Below are 18,666 nucleotides of genomic sequence, written 5' to 3' on the forward strand. Positions count from 1 at the left end.
AACATCCAAGCAATGTCTAGTTGAATGTGGTACGAAGATCTAGTGGAGCCAAGGCGAGCTAAGGGAGACCATGTTTAGTGGAACCCTTACAATGGGAAGGTTATTCATTTTCCAAGGTTGACAGAGTAAATTTTAAATACGTTATCTAACATAGTGAATAATACATGTCAATATTTAATTGGATGTATGCTTTTCTAGGAGCAAAACTAAGCGTTTGATTTATCTTTGAAGGTTTTTGCTAAAATCAAGACAGACCAGACGGTTCCCACCGAACACCACGTCATCTTGCAGTCGGACGCACTCTGCCACGTCCGTTATTTTTAAGGGCCCAAACGTAAATAACATAAAATTGAAGGGTTATTTGAAGCTTCAGTTTTTTTTTCTTCTTTCGCGCCAGCGTGGCAAGTGGGCCGACCGCACGCTAGTCTAAGACTCTAGCGCGCAAAAGAGCGAACGGCTGCAGGAAGAGTAAGAAAGATACACACTCTCTCTCTTCTTCTTCTCTCTCCTTCTCTCTCTTGATCTCTCTCTCTTGATCTCTCTCTCTTGATCTCTTGAACTCAGCAGGCTTGAATTGCAAAGTTTCTCTTCTCTTGGGCGCTGCTCAACTGTAGTTCTTTCGTCTTCCGATTTCCTTGGATCGTCCCTCTTCCGAGCGCGTTGCCGTGATCCATAGCTGGCGGAGTGAATGGGGGGAGGTCCGGCAGAGGCGAAGACGGAGATCACTTTCGCGGGGAGGTTCGCCAGCAGCGCCTTCGCCGCCTGCTTTGCCGAGGTGAGCCGTTTTCGATTCGCGCTGCATAACACCTGCTCTACGTGACGTCGAGATTCCTTTGCCGAATTTGATATTGATGTGATAAATCTTTGCTCGTCTTCGTGATCTTTTTGATATAGCTCAATGGTTGTGTTGTTTAACGCATCTGCTCGCCGACTCACCTGTTCAGGATTAGGGCTGGGCCTTTCCAGGTCAATGTTTGTTAATTTTCTCGCCCCGTGTTTTTTCGCGTAATTCATTGAGAAGTTCTCTGCTCCAGAAGTGTAATATTACATCGATGTAAACAGATGATTCCTGGTATTTTCGAAAGCCTAAGCATTCACAGAAAGCGTGTGAACTGTATACAAATTAGATCAATTCTCGATCAATCAGCATTTCGCTGCCTAACGCACGTCTAATACAAAGGCCATTTCCTAGAGAAGTACAAGACCAGTTCTTGTTTTTCTTCAGAATGACATGAATCGTTGCTCCCTGATCTTAAAGCATTATATGTTTATCATTCTCCCTGCACTGTATTGGTCTTTTCATCGAAATGATGCCAATGTTCTGCCGTAACCTCTCCCACTCCGTTCTGGCAGATCTGTACCATTCCCTTGGACACAGCAAAAGTCAGGCTACAACTTCAGAAAAAATCTCTCACGGATGGGGTATCTTTGCCGAAGTACAGGGGCATGCTTGGTACAGTTGCAACTATAGGTAGAGAAGAAGGTTTGTCTGCGCTCTGGAAAGGAATTGTGCCAGGTCTACATCGCCAGTGTCTCTTCGGAGGCTTGAGAATTGGTCTTTATGAACCTGTATGTTTTAATTCCGGTGTCTGTTATCATTTTATTTATGTTTCTGGATCAGTCGCTCTTTTGTCTCATTTTTTGTACCTCTCTTTCCTCTTTGGTGATTTGTAGGTCAAGACTCTCTACGTTGGTGAAGACTTTGTCGGAGACATTCCGCTATCCAAGAAGATACTTGCGGGGCTTACAACTGGTAAGAGGTGGACCACTGAAATAGCTGTTGTGATCAATTCACAACTTGAGCTTTTAAAACTTTTGTGTTCAAAATATTTGGTCAAACATCAATGAATTGAAACCTGGGAAACATGTCAGGTGCTCTGGCGATTACAATTGCCAATCCTACTGATCTTGTAAAGGTTCGACTTCAAGCTGAAGGAAAACTCCCTGATGGAGTACCTCGACGTTATTCAGGAGCATTCAATGCTTATTCTACTATTGTAAAAAAGGTGACACTCTGAACCCGATTATTCAAGTTTTTTCTTATTCAGATTGTCATTGCTAAATAAATACTTGTATTTATCCACAATCAAGGAAGGTGTTGGGGCCCTTTGGACCGGTCTTGGTCCAAACGTTGCCCGGAATGCGATAATCAATGCGGCTGAATTGGCTAGCTATGATCAGGTGAAACAGGTAAATGCTTCTATTCTTCTAATAGGAAATATAGATTACGACCTGGTGGAATGTTTTTATTTTATTCTGTAAGCTTGGTGGGAAATTTTGGCTGAGCACCTCGTCTTTTTGTCTTTATAATCTCTTCATTGTTGTTACATGCAGACTATCTTGAAAATCCCAGGATTTAGCGATAATATTCTTACACATCTTCTATCTGGCTTGGGCGCTGGATTTTTTGCGGTGTGTATTGGTTCTCCTGTGGACGTGGTACGAATTACTGATCTCATGATTCTTCTCTTTAAAATAAAAATAAATGTCCCAACCATTACCTAATCTTATTTTACTTTCTAATTGTCGTGCCTATAATCCTTGTGATTTTTATGTCAATGGTTTAGCTCTGTATTTTTTTTTGAAGAAAATTTCAGCTCTGTATTTTACCAGCTCATTGGGTCCTATCCAGCCCAGGATAATATGGTGGGGTGTTAAATTAGGAAAATCCTGCCTGTGTAGGCATCCTGGAATAAGCTTATCATTATCTTGAACATTTTGAGGGCAGAGAACCCACATGCTAAGTGGTTTTTAAGGATATTCCTCAATGCTCCAATTGGTCTTTGGCCTATTGATAGAGGTCCAACTTCGATCAGTACTTGAGACTCTCAATCGAAAATGCATTGATTGATCTAGTCTTTGATTCAAATTACAACCAAGAGAAGAAGCAAGGGGAAGGGTTTGTTCAAGACTAGCAAGTAGACTGGAGTGATTAGGAGAACTCTCGTTCTCATCGCAGATTGGCTCTGCCATCCTAGACTCTGACGATCACGACTCTCTGGGTCGGAAAGACTTCTTGAATTCTTGAATGCCCGAGGAATTCCCTCTATACTTGCATTTATAGGCTCACAACATGGGCCAATTTATGCAGATGTGCCGCTTTCAACTTGTCATGCCAAATCTTCCTCTGATAGGTTATGGTAAAGAACCTATCACCCATCTAATAGAATCTTATGCCCTCAATGTTATCTTTGTCATTTCACGTCTCTTTTGGTATTTTATCCGTATACCTCTATGGTAAATTTTCCATAAAATATTACTACCCTCCTAAGGATGTGCACGAGGAAGAACCAAGTGTAGTAGTTAAGCTATTCTTATCAGAACCCTGCACATCATCATTGCAACCTCAACAGGTTCCAACGCTTTCTGTTACCTGCACTGTTGCAGCAAGCTGTTGTGGGCACCTCCATAAACACTGTGGTATGGTACCGATGTTCATCTATCTATGAAAAATGAAAAGACACAGTGGCTACGATTCATGTGCAATACTATGTGACACTGAGTGTAATTACAGCGACAGGAGTTTGCGATGTCACGGTTACTAGGGGGAAGCGGTAGGGATCCAGTAACAGGGCTCACAGAGGAAAAGGGTGGCATTCTGGTGGTCAGAACTCGATTGGCAAGAGGGCTTTCAGTTGGTCAAGGCTAATGAGGCTAAGGAGTGGTGGGATTCTCTTGTCAAGGACCCGCACCGGGAGTTGTGATCTCCATCGAATATTGACTACTGTCTGATAGATGGCCGTGAAGGGTACCCTTTTTTTTGAAAAAAAATATTCCTTAATGACATTGTTCTGTTCATGAGCATATGACACTGCTTGTGACAACTATGTTTGGGCACACTGGGAAGGGTCCTTTCGTTTCCAGAATCAGTCTCCAAGTTAAAATGGTCCACAGTCTGCTGACTAAGCAACATATCAGGGGGTATCTCAATTGTTAGTCTACCCCATTGGGGATGTTAGAATCCCGCATGATACATGAAAGATGACTCTCGAGATCCTTGAAGGTTGACTCAAAGTTGTCGAAGAAGAGATCTTATGTATGTGCCAATATTCATAGAAGATAGAACTGCTAATGATGAAGGTGATGGACACACATTTACTCTCCTATGTTAGGCTTGAATTTGGTGGTAATTTGTTAGAAGACATCCATGTAACGAGCGAACAATCCATGGTCTGCATCGTTTATGACAACTCTGACGGCCACCGATTGCAATTTGAAGTTTCTTTTATCAATTGCTAGAACCCCTTGCAGTGCCCTTTCGCATTAGAGATCTATTTCTTCATCGTAGGCATCTGAGAGAAGGAGAAAGTTCCAACAATGGTGAAACTCCTACCAAGCGCGCTTGATGGTGTTTATACATGATTGATGAAAGAGAGAGGGAGGAGAAGGAACTGGCAGGATGGACATAGCAGGGAAAGGATACACAGTGTGATGGATGTCCTTGAGATAGGTAACTTGGGAATGGTCGCCTGGAAAGAGGATGTGCCGACGGATGGGCTTTGCCAGAAGGAGATAGAACACAATTTGTGTATCTGCTTCACTTCCCTCCTCAATGGAGGGCTAAAGGCCTTTAATGAGGAAAAGGCAGGAAAATGTAAAAAGACTAGAATGCCCCTACTTATGACAGGAATTGTATCATTGGCCTAGATCCTTTTCATGGTCCGCTGGACATCGATGGGCACCTTAACGAAACGTTTGGTGAAAAGCGGTCTGGGAACCTTCTGAGACATTTGCACAGTCTCGCACAGGACCAAACCGTAGCTGAAATTTTCTGTTAATTTGAAACATTGTAACATTTTTACAAAGCCTTGAGAGAAAAGTTACTGAAGGCTATTTTTCTACGCATTAAAGGTATGAATATGTTTTTTCCTATAAGTTTCAGGGACCCTTTTGGTGTAATACGGCAGCGAAGGCAAAGCTACACATGTAGTTGTCTTTTGGTGTAATGATCCTCCTCGATACAATCAAGGAAAATTTTAAATCAATTGAGACATAGACCCTTTTTTACGCACTCTGAAAAGGCTCCACTCGTGATATTACCTCAGTTGATGAGACGAGTCCGGTTGATAGATGCAGAACTACAGGATAGAACTAGAGGGTTTTGATACCACTGCATTGTAATCGCAAATATAGGATTGATCGTAACTTCGGGAAGAGCATTAAAATTTATATGATCCCAGAGAATGAAGTTCTGCTCATCAACGAAGGGAAATGATAGAGGAAGATGGATGGATTAGAACCCCTACAACCGATGGAGAACCCATAGACGATGAAGCCAAGTGGGAGCTGATACCATTGTATTTGATACTTTTTGACGACAGAGTGATATCAGGCTGGCCCACCTTTAGCTGTTCTATAATAGGTTTCCCTTGTAGTCAGTCTAGCAGATCAATTTTCCTTGATCTGCTTCTCATTTCAAATTTTTATGTTCTTCAAGATACGAAGCCTGAAGAATAACTCATCAATAATCGCCATAAACAAAGAATTCGACAGCATTGTTCTCTGGTTGATTTCCTCTGTGAAGAACATGGTCGATCAAAATTCGACAGCTGAACTGTGTAAACGTCGTTAGTACTCTTCATTCCGCAGGTAAAATCGAGAATGATGGGAGACCCGTCTTACAAGAGCACAATTGACTGTTTCGTCAAGACGTTGAAGAATGACGTACGCTTCCCCTCTCCTCTTACCTCTTTCGGACTTGAACCCTGCAGTTCAAACTATTCATGGCTTCTCTGGTTACAATAATTCCACTCTGTAGGCAAAATTCTCAAGTTCATTTTCTGTCGCCATTGGCAGGGGCCTCTTGCCTTCTACAAGGGATTTATCCCGAATTTCGGCCGGCTGGGATCGTGGAACGTGATCATGTTCTTGACGCTGGAGCAGGTATCGTCGGTGTTCCCGTCTTTCCTCGCAATCTCAAACCGTTAATCTGCTATCATCGCTAATAATGCCAGGTCAAGAAGCTGTTCGTCAGAGACGTTCCTCAGTGACAAAATCTTCACGATTCTTTCTTCACGGATAACAAACACTCCAGTGGAGCTTCCCGAGTCATGTTATATAGTTAATTTATTTTGTAATAACAACTTATAGCGCCGATCGGTCCATGAAAGTGTTGTGGGCTATCGGGCTTCTTCTAATTGCGCCTTCGGTCGAATATCCGAATCGTCTGGAAGAATCTGGACCTTTCTTTATCCGGCTGGTTTTTTCCAATCCAACGGCGGCGCGCTACTCCCTTTACCTCTAGAACCTTCCTCGTCGATCATCATCCTCTCCGGAATTTCACTATTTAAACTTCAAGTCTAGCTTTCGGCTGCATCGGTTGGTCTTCTCGCGATTGCTTCGATCTGATCGTTTCGTGGCAAGAATGTCGCTCGTTCCTGGATTCTTCGGCAACCGCAGAGGTGGCTTCTTCGATCCCTTTGCACTCGATCTGTGGGATCCGCTCGAAGGATTCCCCTTCCAATCGCCGTCCCTCGCCTCGTCGTCCGCCTTCTCCGGCGCGTCCGTCGACTGGAAAGAGACTCCCGAGGCCCACGTGTTCAAGGCCGACCTCCCCGGCCTCAAGAAGGAGGAGGTGAGGGTGGAGGTCGAGGACGACCGGATCCTCCAGATCAGCGGGGAGCGCACGCGGGAGAAGGAAGAGAGGAGTGACACGTGGCATCGCGTGGAGCGCAGCAGCGGGAAATTCGTGAGGAGGTTCCGGCTCCCGGAGAACGCGAAAGTCGAGGAGGTGCGCGCTGCAATGGAGAACGGCGTGCTCACGGTGACCGTGCCGAAGGTGGATCTGAAGAAATCCAAGGTCAAAGCCATCGAGATCTCGGGCTGAGCTCATCTCCTCTTTCGCTTTCGTCCGCGTCGGCGCGGCTGTGCTCCATGCTGCTCACCTTCTTCGCTCAGATCTCAGAAAAGTGTGCCGTCTCGTGATGCCTCTGTCAATCTGTTTTCTTTTGGTTTGAGAGTAGACTGTTTGTCATCTCCGTCGCCATTGCCGTCGATTCACTGATGTTAGGCGAGTTATCTGTTACTACAAACCAATGGGTTGTTATTGGTTGTTGACCGATGACGAATCGTATGTCATATATAATGAAGTAGATAAAATTATGTTGGAATAGTCAGAGGCATGATTTTGGAAGTAAGAATTCAAACTTAGCCATTATGATGTAAATTATCTACAATTATAGGTATAAACGTATTGTAAAAATATTACGGAGTACTAAGGTATGACAATATGACTTGAGAGGAACGAATTATAAATCAGTATTGTAGAAAAATATCACATAATTATGTAGATGAAAATATGTTCAAATTGTTTAACAGACTAAGATGAAAGTGTCATCATCAGTGAGAGGATGTCGATGCATGCCAACATACGACGTCCCCATTTGAGACCACATCAGTTACGTGACCTGACGATATGATGCGACGTAGCCGAGTGATAGAATGTCTCAGATATCACATCCCCAATTGATACCACATCAATACCGTGGACCGACGAGACAACTGGACGTGGCCAAGTGAGAGGATGTCTCGGACGTCCCATGTCGACGACGTCATCGAGCCCTCGATGGATGATGTCCCCGGTAGATACTACATCAATCTTGTTGACCAACGAGACGATGTGACATGACTTAGTGAGAGGTCTCATACATCACATGCCAATGACACCGTCAGCCACACGGATGGATGACATCCCCATTTGAGACCACATCAATATCGTGACATGATGAGATGATGTGATGTGACTGAGTGAGATGACGTCTCAGACATCATATGTCGACGACTTGCCATGAGCCGACGACATGACGTGACATAACAGAGTAAGAGGATGTCACATGCCGACGACGCCGTTGGCCAACTTTGTTGCTATTTGGTTGATAGCAGCTAAGAGCAAAACATGTGCCTCTTATGTCAAGCTCCAACTATAGTTTTTCAAGTACAGAAGTGATCTCTCTAAGTGTGTATTCAACACGGTCATCTTGGTGGATGAGTTTGTGGACCCCACAATTGGCTTTAAAATTTGTATGATCTCAATGAGCATGTCCCACTTATCACCAGTAACGTGGAGGTTTCGTTATTTGGATCAAGGAGGGTCATGCTGAACTAGGCTTGCCTCTTCTCCACTATTGCTTCCAACATGTTGTGGGTGGAATTCCACCTTGCCGGCATGTCGAGGGGCAATTTGTTGCTATTGGGAAGCCCAAGTGTTGCGCACATCTCCTGATATTTTTTAGATATGTTCATAGAGTCTCTTATCATAGTTCTGAACTCTCTAACTCGTGACACAACCTGCCCAAGAGAGAGCGCGCTAGCACTTGAACCAGATGACTCCCTCATTGGATCATTTTCTTGAGTCATGTCAGTATTGTCTTACTCTAGGAAGGCATGTTCTCGAATGCAAAGCTTTTATAGCCCAGCTTGAATGACTAGGTTATTAATGTGGGCTAAAGAGGGAACATGAGAGGCACTTGTGAAGCATGCATTCATATCTACTACTTTGTTTAGCGATACCTTGATCATTCCTTCATTGCACGAAGCATTACAGTCATGATTGCAGAAACTTGTAACACAAAAAATCCATTACATTACATAATAGAACCATGTAAGTATTAGTCCACGATATACCTTAGATGTGAGCTGGAATTCTTCAAGAACTGGCATGACGACTTCACTCATTTTCTCCCCGAAATGGTTGTGGGCTAGTTCCCGAATAGACAACACCCGGTTCCTTAACTTCCACTCAACATCAATCCAATGTATAGTGATGTCAAGTTGTTCGATATCATTTTCAAATGTCCACACATCGACATTTAAGGAGATATGGCCGACATTTGCGGGTTCATGAGCAAACTGATTCTCATTTCACGATATGTTACCAAATTTCACTACACTCAAGCTTGGAATATGCATGTCAAACTGTGTGTAGAACTAAGACCACCACCGTTATACTCTATGGTAGGTCCTCAACAAATATGAGCCGCCCAAGCTCTACTTTAATTACTTCAGGGGTAATCCAATCCATCGGGGGCCCTTCCTGATGTGCGGGCCACAATGTGATGGAGGACCATCTGGAAAACAAGCCTGAGCTCTTCAGTAGCCGCGTCGTGGAGTCTGAGCCAACATGAAGGACCCGAGCTTCAAGTATACAGCTTAACGACAAGCCTACAAAGTTAGTTTATTTTCTGCACGTTTTATTTTCTTTATGAATTTATTGAGGGCTGCCATGTTTTCGGCTCTCGATGTCTTTTTCCATATTTTTTTCAGTTTTGTTCGACCCATTAGGGGAAGTCCTCCACTTTGGACGTTCCCCTGATCGGGCCCCTTAGGGCAACCTTCCTTACCCTATATAAGGGAAGGTATGCCCAAAGAAGCACTAGGAATTCCATTTTAAAAAATTAAATTTTTGAGTTGCTCGTCTCTGTGGGGTTCCCACCCTATCCATCATGGATATTTATCTTAGAGCTTTCTAAAGTAGTCTCATGGATGACAACGCCGCACGACCCGCCGCCGCAAGTTCATCGTCGCGAAGTCATTACCACCGCCAGAAGAACAGCCGATGACATTCACCGGCGTCACGTATCCTCATTCGTCAGTAGAAGTCTTTAGCATCGCTGCCAGGTTCACCGCCGCCACGGAAGCTGCTGCCACCGAAGAACAGCCGTCGTCGCTGCCGTTGCCTGTCCTCGCCCCCTAGTAGGGGCTTCCATAGCATCTCATCACGCCAACCGATGTCGCGCTCATCCATTGTCGCTATATGCCACCGACATGGCATCACGCCCTACAACCGCCTCGTCGCATCGGGCAAATAGTTGTCGGGCTCTTCCGCCGCCATCCGCAAATGCTTGGTCGCCCGCTGCCACCCATTGGGTAGCTCATCAACGCCCTAGTCTGTCGCCGTCCGTGATCGCAAGGTCGCTCGTGGCCACACCATTGGGCAGCTCGCAGGTATTTCATCCGCCGTCGTCTGCCACTGTTAGGGTGCCCCGCGGCCTCCCCCATCGGCAGCCTCGTTGGAGCCCTTGACCACCACTGCAATCGGCCATTTTGGTTGTCCCACGATCGCCCCATTGGGCAGCCTGTCGGCGCCCCAAACTGTCGCCGTCTGCGGCCATTGGGTTGCCCCACGGCTGCTTTCCGAAGGGCAGCTCTACGATCCCCTAGATCGCCACCGCCAACGACCCACAAGCCACCCTAGGCAGCTGACGCCAGCGACCCATGTGTCACCCTAGGCTGCTATGCTGGCTCATGGCCCAACCCATGACCCCTCGGCCTCTGGCGAGCCCTAAGCGCCACCGCTGGGATGCCACTGCCCATGATCGCCCTCAGCTAATCAGCCCTAGCTGAGTGCAGCTGCTATCACGACCCCGTGAAGCATCCCACGACCGATGTGTGGGCCCTACCTGCCTTCGGCTATCGACCCTCGACGATTGGGGTTGCTACCGTGACCCCGCAACTGCCCTGCGATCAACGCACGTGCCATTGCCTCGGCCGTAACCATCGTTGACCGCCGCTGACCCTCGGCCCCAGCCCGCATAGTCTTGGATCGACCCTAGGGTCGCTTCCTGGCTGGTTAGCCAACGTCAGTTTTGGCCCACCTAGAACATACGGCCCCTCGGGCCCACAAGTCACATTGTCTATTCCCTTTCATTTTCAGTGTTATTACCTTCGCCGGTGCCGTCCTCATCTGCTCCACTACCAGACATTTTTTAGTCATAGGGTTAGCCACCAAACTTGTGTTAGGGAATTTTATTCTCGGTGTCAGATTTGTATTGCTCTCCGTGACGGTCGTGGACACTCACGGACAGCGATTGTTCCCCACCCCGTCGGCCTTGGAGTTGATTACTTGGGTCATCGGGAGCCTGCCACTGGCCTAGATCCCTCATGTCGTTATTCTGGTTTTACACCCCTAGATCCGCGACGTCTGTCGTATATTTCATTACTTTTACTAGGCTCGAAGCACGCCACCACATCGTTGTGTTTTGACCATATTCCCTCTCCTTGTGGTGTAACACGAGCCGCTCAATCCCGGCACGCCATGTTACATCACCATGTAATAGGTTAGCAACTGATTTCTTTCTCTTCGATAACCCCTTCAACTCATCGTGTTTAGCACGATGAAACTTCTTGAGATGCCCCTAAAAGACAGTTGTACTGTCCTGCTTGTTCATATTGATGATGGTCTTTCTGAGGTGGGTGACCTTCATGCATACCTTGAACACATATTTCTAAGGTATTGTCTTCCTGAAATTCTAGAATACCTTGGACATCGGTGCATTAGTTTCTGCATGTAGTGGTCGATCCCTTGGCTGTTAGATCAATTGCCTTGCTTGGCATACTACTAGCTAGTGCTTCGTCATTTGTTTGATCACCCGTGTGTTCACCATCACGATGCAAACCAGTAGGAGACGAGCTTTCAGATGTCTCCTCATCGCTTGGAGACGGATACCCATGCCCAAAAAAGAGATGAGTCCACATGTCTATCAAAAAATGTCTCGATGGAATTCATCGCATCTAATAAGCATAGATAAATAAAGATGGATCAAAATCATGATCCATCATGAGAAAATAAAATAGAAAGCAAATCATCTCTGATCCATGATAGATTTTCTATTCAATGTATAGAATAAATGACTCCAATCAATAGGATCTCCCTTGATCCGCCCAAGGCTTACTAAATGAAGACTTTCCACTTATGTTCTCCTTTGCATGGAGTCCCCTCACCATGTTAGGGGGTGTGGGGATGACCCACATATTTCATGCTTTTGACTCCATTATAATTTAGAAAATTGGATTGGTCATCAGAAAGATTGTAACTGGACATGGTTCACACACATCACTGTGCATGCAATCAAACAGGTTTAAGCATTGTTGAAGTACTTGAAAGACAAACGCATGTGCATTTCTGATTGAAAGGCTTCACATGATGACTACTTCACATACACTTAATCAAAGGTGGTAGAAAACAAGTTCTTGCATATTCAAACTAAGGATGAGCCATGCACATATTTAGCAATAAAATAGTGTCCCCGACCATTCCACCCACCTTCACAAATGAAAGACATTTGATGGGCTGATCATTTAAAGGGAGAAAAAAAATACTGTCGAATCAACTCGAAAGATTTTCCCGGAACAGTTATATTCAAAAATATTGAGGTCTCTATCACATTCAAAATAAGGAGGAATGATTACTTCATCCATCTAGTTATTTAACCATCATCATTTGTACAATACGAATACAGATGTTGAAATACAATATTTGAGCGAGGAGTCATTTTTTAGAAACTTGTTTATACCATAGACCATCCAAAAAAATGTCAGTTCTTCATAATTATTCAGATCTCAATACCATGAGGTTTTATTAAATATGGACGCACAACAATATTCAACTCGCATTACTCGGCATGAAAAACCTGCCAAAATTAAGGGAAAACACTGTCCAACTTAAGAAATTAAGGGAAGCCCAGTTCATAAGATGATCCCTCATTTTGAAATATTCTTTTCCAATTGAAAACCAGCATAGATGTGAGAAAAATACTTTTAAATCAGAACTGGATGAGGAAATTATAGCATGTAATATCAATGTGCAAGAGTGTGGTAGAGAAGAAAACTAATACCGGATAATAACAAACAATGATGCAAAAAAGTTACTTTGAGCAACACCTAAGATAGGTAAATATATTAGATCAGGAAGAAACAACTACAGATGGGTAAAAAAAATTTCGAGGCATGATATTCAGAGGCTAACATTATGTATGGCTGCTGGGGAAGCTCTTGTGGCCTTCGTTTATGAATTTCTTCATAAAATGATCCAAATGCATAATGCAGAAGAAACATTACAGAAGAGAAGAATGCATAGGAAGAATGAAGAAATTGACTAAGTTCATGCCTCCAATTATGCTCAGATCATAATATTAAAATGCATAGAAAGAAATGAAGAAATCGACAAAGAATATTATGCATAGATCATTATATTAAAATCCAATGTATCTATCATGTTTCAATCAAGAACACGCCTCAGCAGGCCCCCATAGCCTTATCCCAATTTAGGGGTTTATCCTAGTCAATGTTTTAATTTTGAGACTTATGCAATAAATTTATAATAATCCCTAATTCACTTATTACTTATGTAATTGGTGAGTAACGGGTCAACCCATAGAGAAGGTTAGTCATTAAGATTGATTTTTAAAACAATTCTATGATTAAGAAAGTGGTTGAGATGAGGGAGTGTGAAAGAAAAGATAACTAAATGTATATTAATATTTTAAAGTAACTAAGTGATATTTATATGTTCTTAATTCCTACTCATAGGTGTTAAGAACTTATAACATAGCCTATGATTATAATAAATTATCAAATGATGATTGGATGAGTTAAATTGAGTGGTTATCATGAGAAACCCTAATTAGGGATTTCTTATGAAAACCCTAATAAGGAATGAATATTATAAGCTTTTAATCCCTACTCATAGGGTTTAATAACTTGTTAAAGAGAGTGAAGTGATAGGAGAATGTGGAAGGGATAGAAAGATGGAGGAAATTGAATAAACATCTTAATTAAGTGTTTAGGACTTACCTCTTCCTTTGGTGATGCTCCCAAGCATTAATCTTCCTTCATGAGCCCATATATTGTGCCCGGTGCCTTGGCGTGTTGCAATAGACAAGAAGATAAATCAAGAGAGGGAAGAAACTCACTTTAGAAAGAAGAAAACCCTTAAATTGGCACTCCAAAGCCTTTGTTTCACAAGGTCTCATAAATGGAGAAAGACAAAAAGAGTACAACAAATTTTTGGACCTCTGCACCTCTATTTATAGGGGTCACCGGTCCATTAGAAGAGTGGGAAGAGAGGAAACTGCCAAAAAAATTTCAGCGACAAACTCCTTTTGAATGATAAGTTATGGCCCTTTGAAATTGCCTCAATTTCCTATTTTTTATTTCGATTTTTTTTTTATGGTCATTTTCTTGATTTTTGACGATCGGATCGATCCTCAGCCGTCTGATTGTCTGATCATCAAAAGCAGGATCAATTTGAGCAGCTGGATCATCTTCAGCAAATGCGGAATCTTCTCTGGCCATCCGATCTAATTGCCTTATAATCGGATTAATCGTGGAGCGTCCGATCAATGCTCACATTGACCTGCAGATAAAGACAAAAGAAAAGAAGGTAAACTTACATCCAACAACCCTGATCTGATGTTGGCGCATGCCATGTCAGCATACTTCCATTCACAGTCACTTACATAATGACAAATATGTGCCACGTGTATATGTGGGGCCATGTATCTCGTGACAAGAGGGATAGCCGCAACTTTTGACAAGAAGTATGTGTCTCATAAAAAAATGTTCTTTTTTTTATTGGGCTGTTGAATTTTCTCTGAGTAGTACTCTGCAGAGAATAAGGAAGAGGAATAGATAAGAATAATAAGGAATAAGAGAAGAAGGGTAGAAGATTGGTGAGCACACAGAATGTTTATTGAACGAACAGAAGAAGAAAAATCAACACGTTAGTGCACATCACTCGGGCTATTTATGCTTGTATACAACAGCGTTTCGAAGCTTGGTTTAATCTTACCATTCGGTCAAAGTATAATGGCTAGTTAAGACTAAATCATCCTCTTTGATGTGGATAGATGGATCCCGACTGTTATGAGTGTGGGATGTGTATCACAAAGAGTGTGATGGTCTGGTTATTCAGATTCTGATTGGCCGTTGAGTTGCTGATTAGACTCTATGTTTGCATCTTTGTCAACATGGGCCACACCATCCTGCACTGAAAAAAGCTACAAGAAAATCATTAAACATTAAATGCCATCAGTCTGTGATTAATGATTGGCTGAAGCCAATCAATACCAAAGTTTAATGATTGGTTATCACCAATCATTAATCTTAATCTTGATTGGTCGCTGCTCAATGAATCCAGCGGCGACACGTGGCTTTGCAGAAATTAAGGGCTTAACAATATTCAAAAAATAATATTAAATTAAATCTAAGCCCAAAAAATATTGATGTATATGTATTTTGACTTAGAAAATTCATATCTTTATGAATATAATGTTGAAAATTTCCTAAAAAATCACATTTCATGAAAAAAATACTAGTTTGACATCCCACCATATGTTTATCAATGGCATCAATATGTTTTAATTTTTTATTTTAGACTTTTCTGTCAGAAAAATCCCTAAAAATATTTTAAAATGCATAAATTCAAAATATTATTCTAAAATTGATTTAATCATTTCAGATTGATAACATGAATATATGACCAATTTAACACAACAAACATGTAATTATGGCCAGATTGAAAAATTAAAAGTTGTGTTATAATATGTCCTTGAATTACATTTCATGAAAAAAATACTAGTTTGACATCCCACCATCTATCCCTTACCCTTTAAATAATCAATCATATCCAGTGATTAGATGAAAATGGCATTTAAAATTTTAGTGCCATCATAATACATTTTCCAATGATTGGTTGAGTCAACCCTTGGCTGGAAGTGGCAAAAAAGAAGATGACCTGTGTCTAGAAAGATAATAAATTTTCATGAACTGTTTAGATCCATGAAATTGAATTTAATCTTAGAAAAGATATATTTGAACAAGCAAAGTTATTTTCCATATGAATCAGTTATAATAAAGTTATGAAAACAGATGGGAAAAATCAAATAATATATTTGATTCTTGTCATAATTCAAAAATTATTCCCTGACTTTTAATTGTATTTCTTAATGAACTCTAAGTCAAAATAATCTCTAAAAAATACCCAAAATATGGAAAATAATAAAATCATGCTGAAGGATATTTCTATGTATTGAAACCATGAAAACATGTAAATATGGTCCCTTTATGGTAATTTGAAATTTATCTGTCTGATCATTTATGAAGTGGAATAATGATGGACCAAACTTCTGGGTGGAACGACAAATAACATCACTATGTTCAGTATATGAAACATGGGGTCATAATGACATTATGATTCAAACAAATCTGTGAATCAAGCAAGCTCAAGAAAGATTGGCCCATTCAGTGACTATCCCGGTGACCCTTGCTGATCAGACTCTAATATTACTACGCTTCAGATCAAGTATGAATGAAATAGGATTTTTGTAACATACCAAATGGTGTTGAGACTTGATTTATATCTGGTTTTTCCAAACATTTACATTATTGACATTAGAATTTTCAAAAAAATATTGAGAAGAAGTCTTTGCATTTATACATGTACTCTCTGTCTTATCCCATCACTATGCCTACCCCTTGACTGACTACATTGTGCCTTTAGCCTGCTTGCCAATCACAACTCAGTTTCACCAGTCAAAAGTTTCAATTTTCCTCTTATTCTTGTCACAAAACTTTAGATTTTTTAAAAATTAATTTTTTCTTCCAAGTAAGTTCAAAAACCTAATAAATGTGTATCCTAACAAATCAAAATACTATCGCATTAAAAAACCACATTATTGTAAACATTATAAATATTTACTTCTTCATATCTTACTCTCATGAAGACTTATGCTGGCTATTGGAAAAGCAGATATCCAAATCAGATCAACTGATTACGGAATCCAAATCTCAAGACATTGGTGGATGCCTATATTGGGATGAATGCTGACACTGAATATTGGATTATACATTGCTGATATCTGATCTTGTGATCCACTTTTTGAGATATTGGTGAAGACAAATACTGTTTTACCCCTTTTGATATATGATACCAATATCTGTTTTCATACTGACACCAAATATCAGGGTCTTTGGAGGGGGAACAGTTGATGGAATTTATCTCTATCAAGTGTCATGTCTTTTTTGACTTGGTCTCAGCCTCTCATCATCATGTTTCAAATTGCACTATCTTTTGTCCATTGTCCTAAAAGAATATTTCTTAGAATAAAATCATATTCATAAACTTTTACATTTTTATATTCATTTATTCAAATTATCTTCTTTGTGGATTTCATTTCTTCTCCCTTGTTCTTCAGTTGTTTGTTTTCAAAATGCACATATAAAGACCAGAATATGTTTCTTGAGAGGAAAAAGAAAGTTAAAATTCTCATTTTGATTTCATGTTTCAGATAATACATATAACACAACTTTAAAATAGGGCTTTGATAATTAGAATCCACATGATTCTGATGAATGACATGTCTTTCAATAAAAAGCATGATGTATCCTTATTGAAGATCATTTTAATATATTATAAAATATTATGTATAATATTTAGATGGTGCTTTTTAGGAACTACAACAAAGTAGTATTAAGATGGCAATCTAAGTTTTGTCATACTTTCATAAGTTTAAGTTTTAAAGTAGCTCCTTATTACTTTCTTCATTACCCTCTTGTGAACAACTTCGATGTTTTTTGGGGCCAATTTTTCCTCCAAAGGAATTTCAAAATGTTTGCGACTGAGAAATTTTTTTTTTCAGGCTTAATAATTCTTTTCATCCGGGGATAATTCAAATAACCTTAGAAAAAATAACAATCTTCACATAAATTGTTCCAATTGTGGTATTTTTTTGCACAAATCCTTTGATTTTTACAACTCATTCCCTCTTTTGGGAACATTTTGGGTTCCAAAAATTTTATGAATATTCCATTTAACATCTTGGATTGGCACAAAAATGGGATCACCAATAGCTAAATATAATAAATAAGAGATAAAATTTTCTTTTCTACACTTGTTATCTCAACTTTCGGCTCAAAATTTTCATCATAAAAAAGTCATCTTTGTTTTATGAATTATGATTACGTTTATAATTTACGTATGAACTTAATACTTTTTCTATAAAATCATTTCTTAAAAAATAATTTTTAATTATATCTCATTAAATTTAATGTGATAAATATTCGTTGGATTGCATCTCCCCTCTTTCTTCTCTTCCTCTTCCATGAGTGATGCTTCTGTTAGAGAATGGATAAAGAGTAAATCAAATGTTTAGCTGTGGAATTTGGGGAAATAAGATGATGTACACTGCTATGAAGATCTCATGCATACGTCCAGAGTCTGGACATTTGAATAGGCTGAAGATGCTAACTCAAAGAACCAAGAAATCACTGATTTGATATGTGCAAAAGTGATTTTTTTTGTTATTTATGTTTTTTTTATTTCAGATCCATCTTCCATTCAATATTTTCACAAAATTGAGTTCAGGTCATGTTGAATAAGGCTGTGATTCCCATCACTAATGTCTCTCAAAAGAGAGTGGCATGCATATCATCATCACAACCTCACCACTGATTTTCATCTTCTCCTCCCTCAAGAAAGGAGAGAGGATATGAGCCTCCAATAGTTCATCATGCATTCTTGTTATGGTTATTTAATGATAAACGAGAATCACAATAGTGTAGATAGAGTTTTTCAAAGTCAAGGAATTTGATGATGTTTTCTCATGAGTCATTATTAATGTGGAAATAAGAGCAGAATATTTGGGAAATTCAAGTATTTTGTTGACACACTAGCAATTTGACACGTGGGTCAATGAGAGGAGAGTAGAAAAATAACAGCTTGGAATAATCCACCTTCAGAACACGATGTATAAGAATCCAAAATAAGGTGTGAGCTGATATTTAGAGGGCATCTTTGTCCTTCTCTATCTATCCATACCACTAGATATATAATAGACTCTAATATCCAAATAAAAATCATACTGAACATCCTGCATTGGTATGCAAATGAAA

General features: G+C 40.7%; 2 protein-coding genes across 2 annotated transcripts; both read left to right on the forward strand.

Annotated features, from left to right (window-relative positions):
• The first annotated feature begins 451 nt into the window (after positions 1–451).
• On the forward strand, positions 452–6,210 carry LOC144714150 (mitochondrial uncoupling protein 1-like). Its single transcript, XM_078588845.1, has 9 exons — positions 452–775; positions 1,354–1,569; positions 1,675–1,753; positions 1,873–2,006; positions 2,092–2,190; positions 2,335–2,439; positions 5,590–5,664; positions 5,797–5,883; positions 5,955–6,210. Exons 1-9 carry the CDS (start codon positions 689–691, stop codon positions 5,988–5,990), a joined length of 918 nt encoding a protein of 305 aa, XP_078444971.1. The 5' UTR covers positions 452–688; the 3' UTR covers positions 5,991–6,210.
• An 83-nt stretch (positions 6,211–6,293) lies between these two features.
• On the forward strand, positions 6,294–6,973 carry LOC144714151 (17.3 kDa class I heat shock protein-like). The gene has a single exon (XM_078588846.1). The coding sequence runs from the start codon at positions 6,365–6,367 to the stop codon at positions 6,824–6,826; it is 462 nt and encodes a 153-aa protein (XP_078444972.1). The 5' UTR covers positions 6,294–6,364; the 3' UTR covers positions 6,827–6,973.
• Positions 6,974–18,666: the final 11,693 nt, after the last annotated feature.

The sequence above is a fragment of the Wolffia australiana genome, chromosome 17 (assembly GCF_029677425.1).
Source record: "Wolffia australiana isolate 7733 chromosome 17, ASM2967742v1".
Taxonomy (NCBI): Eukaryota; Viridiplantae; Streptophyta; class Magnoliopsida; order Alismatales; family Araceae; genus Wolffia; species Wolffia australiana.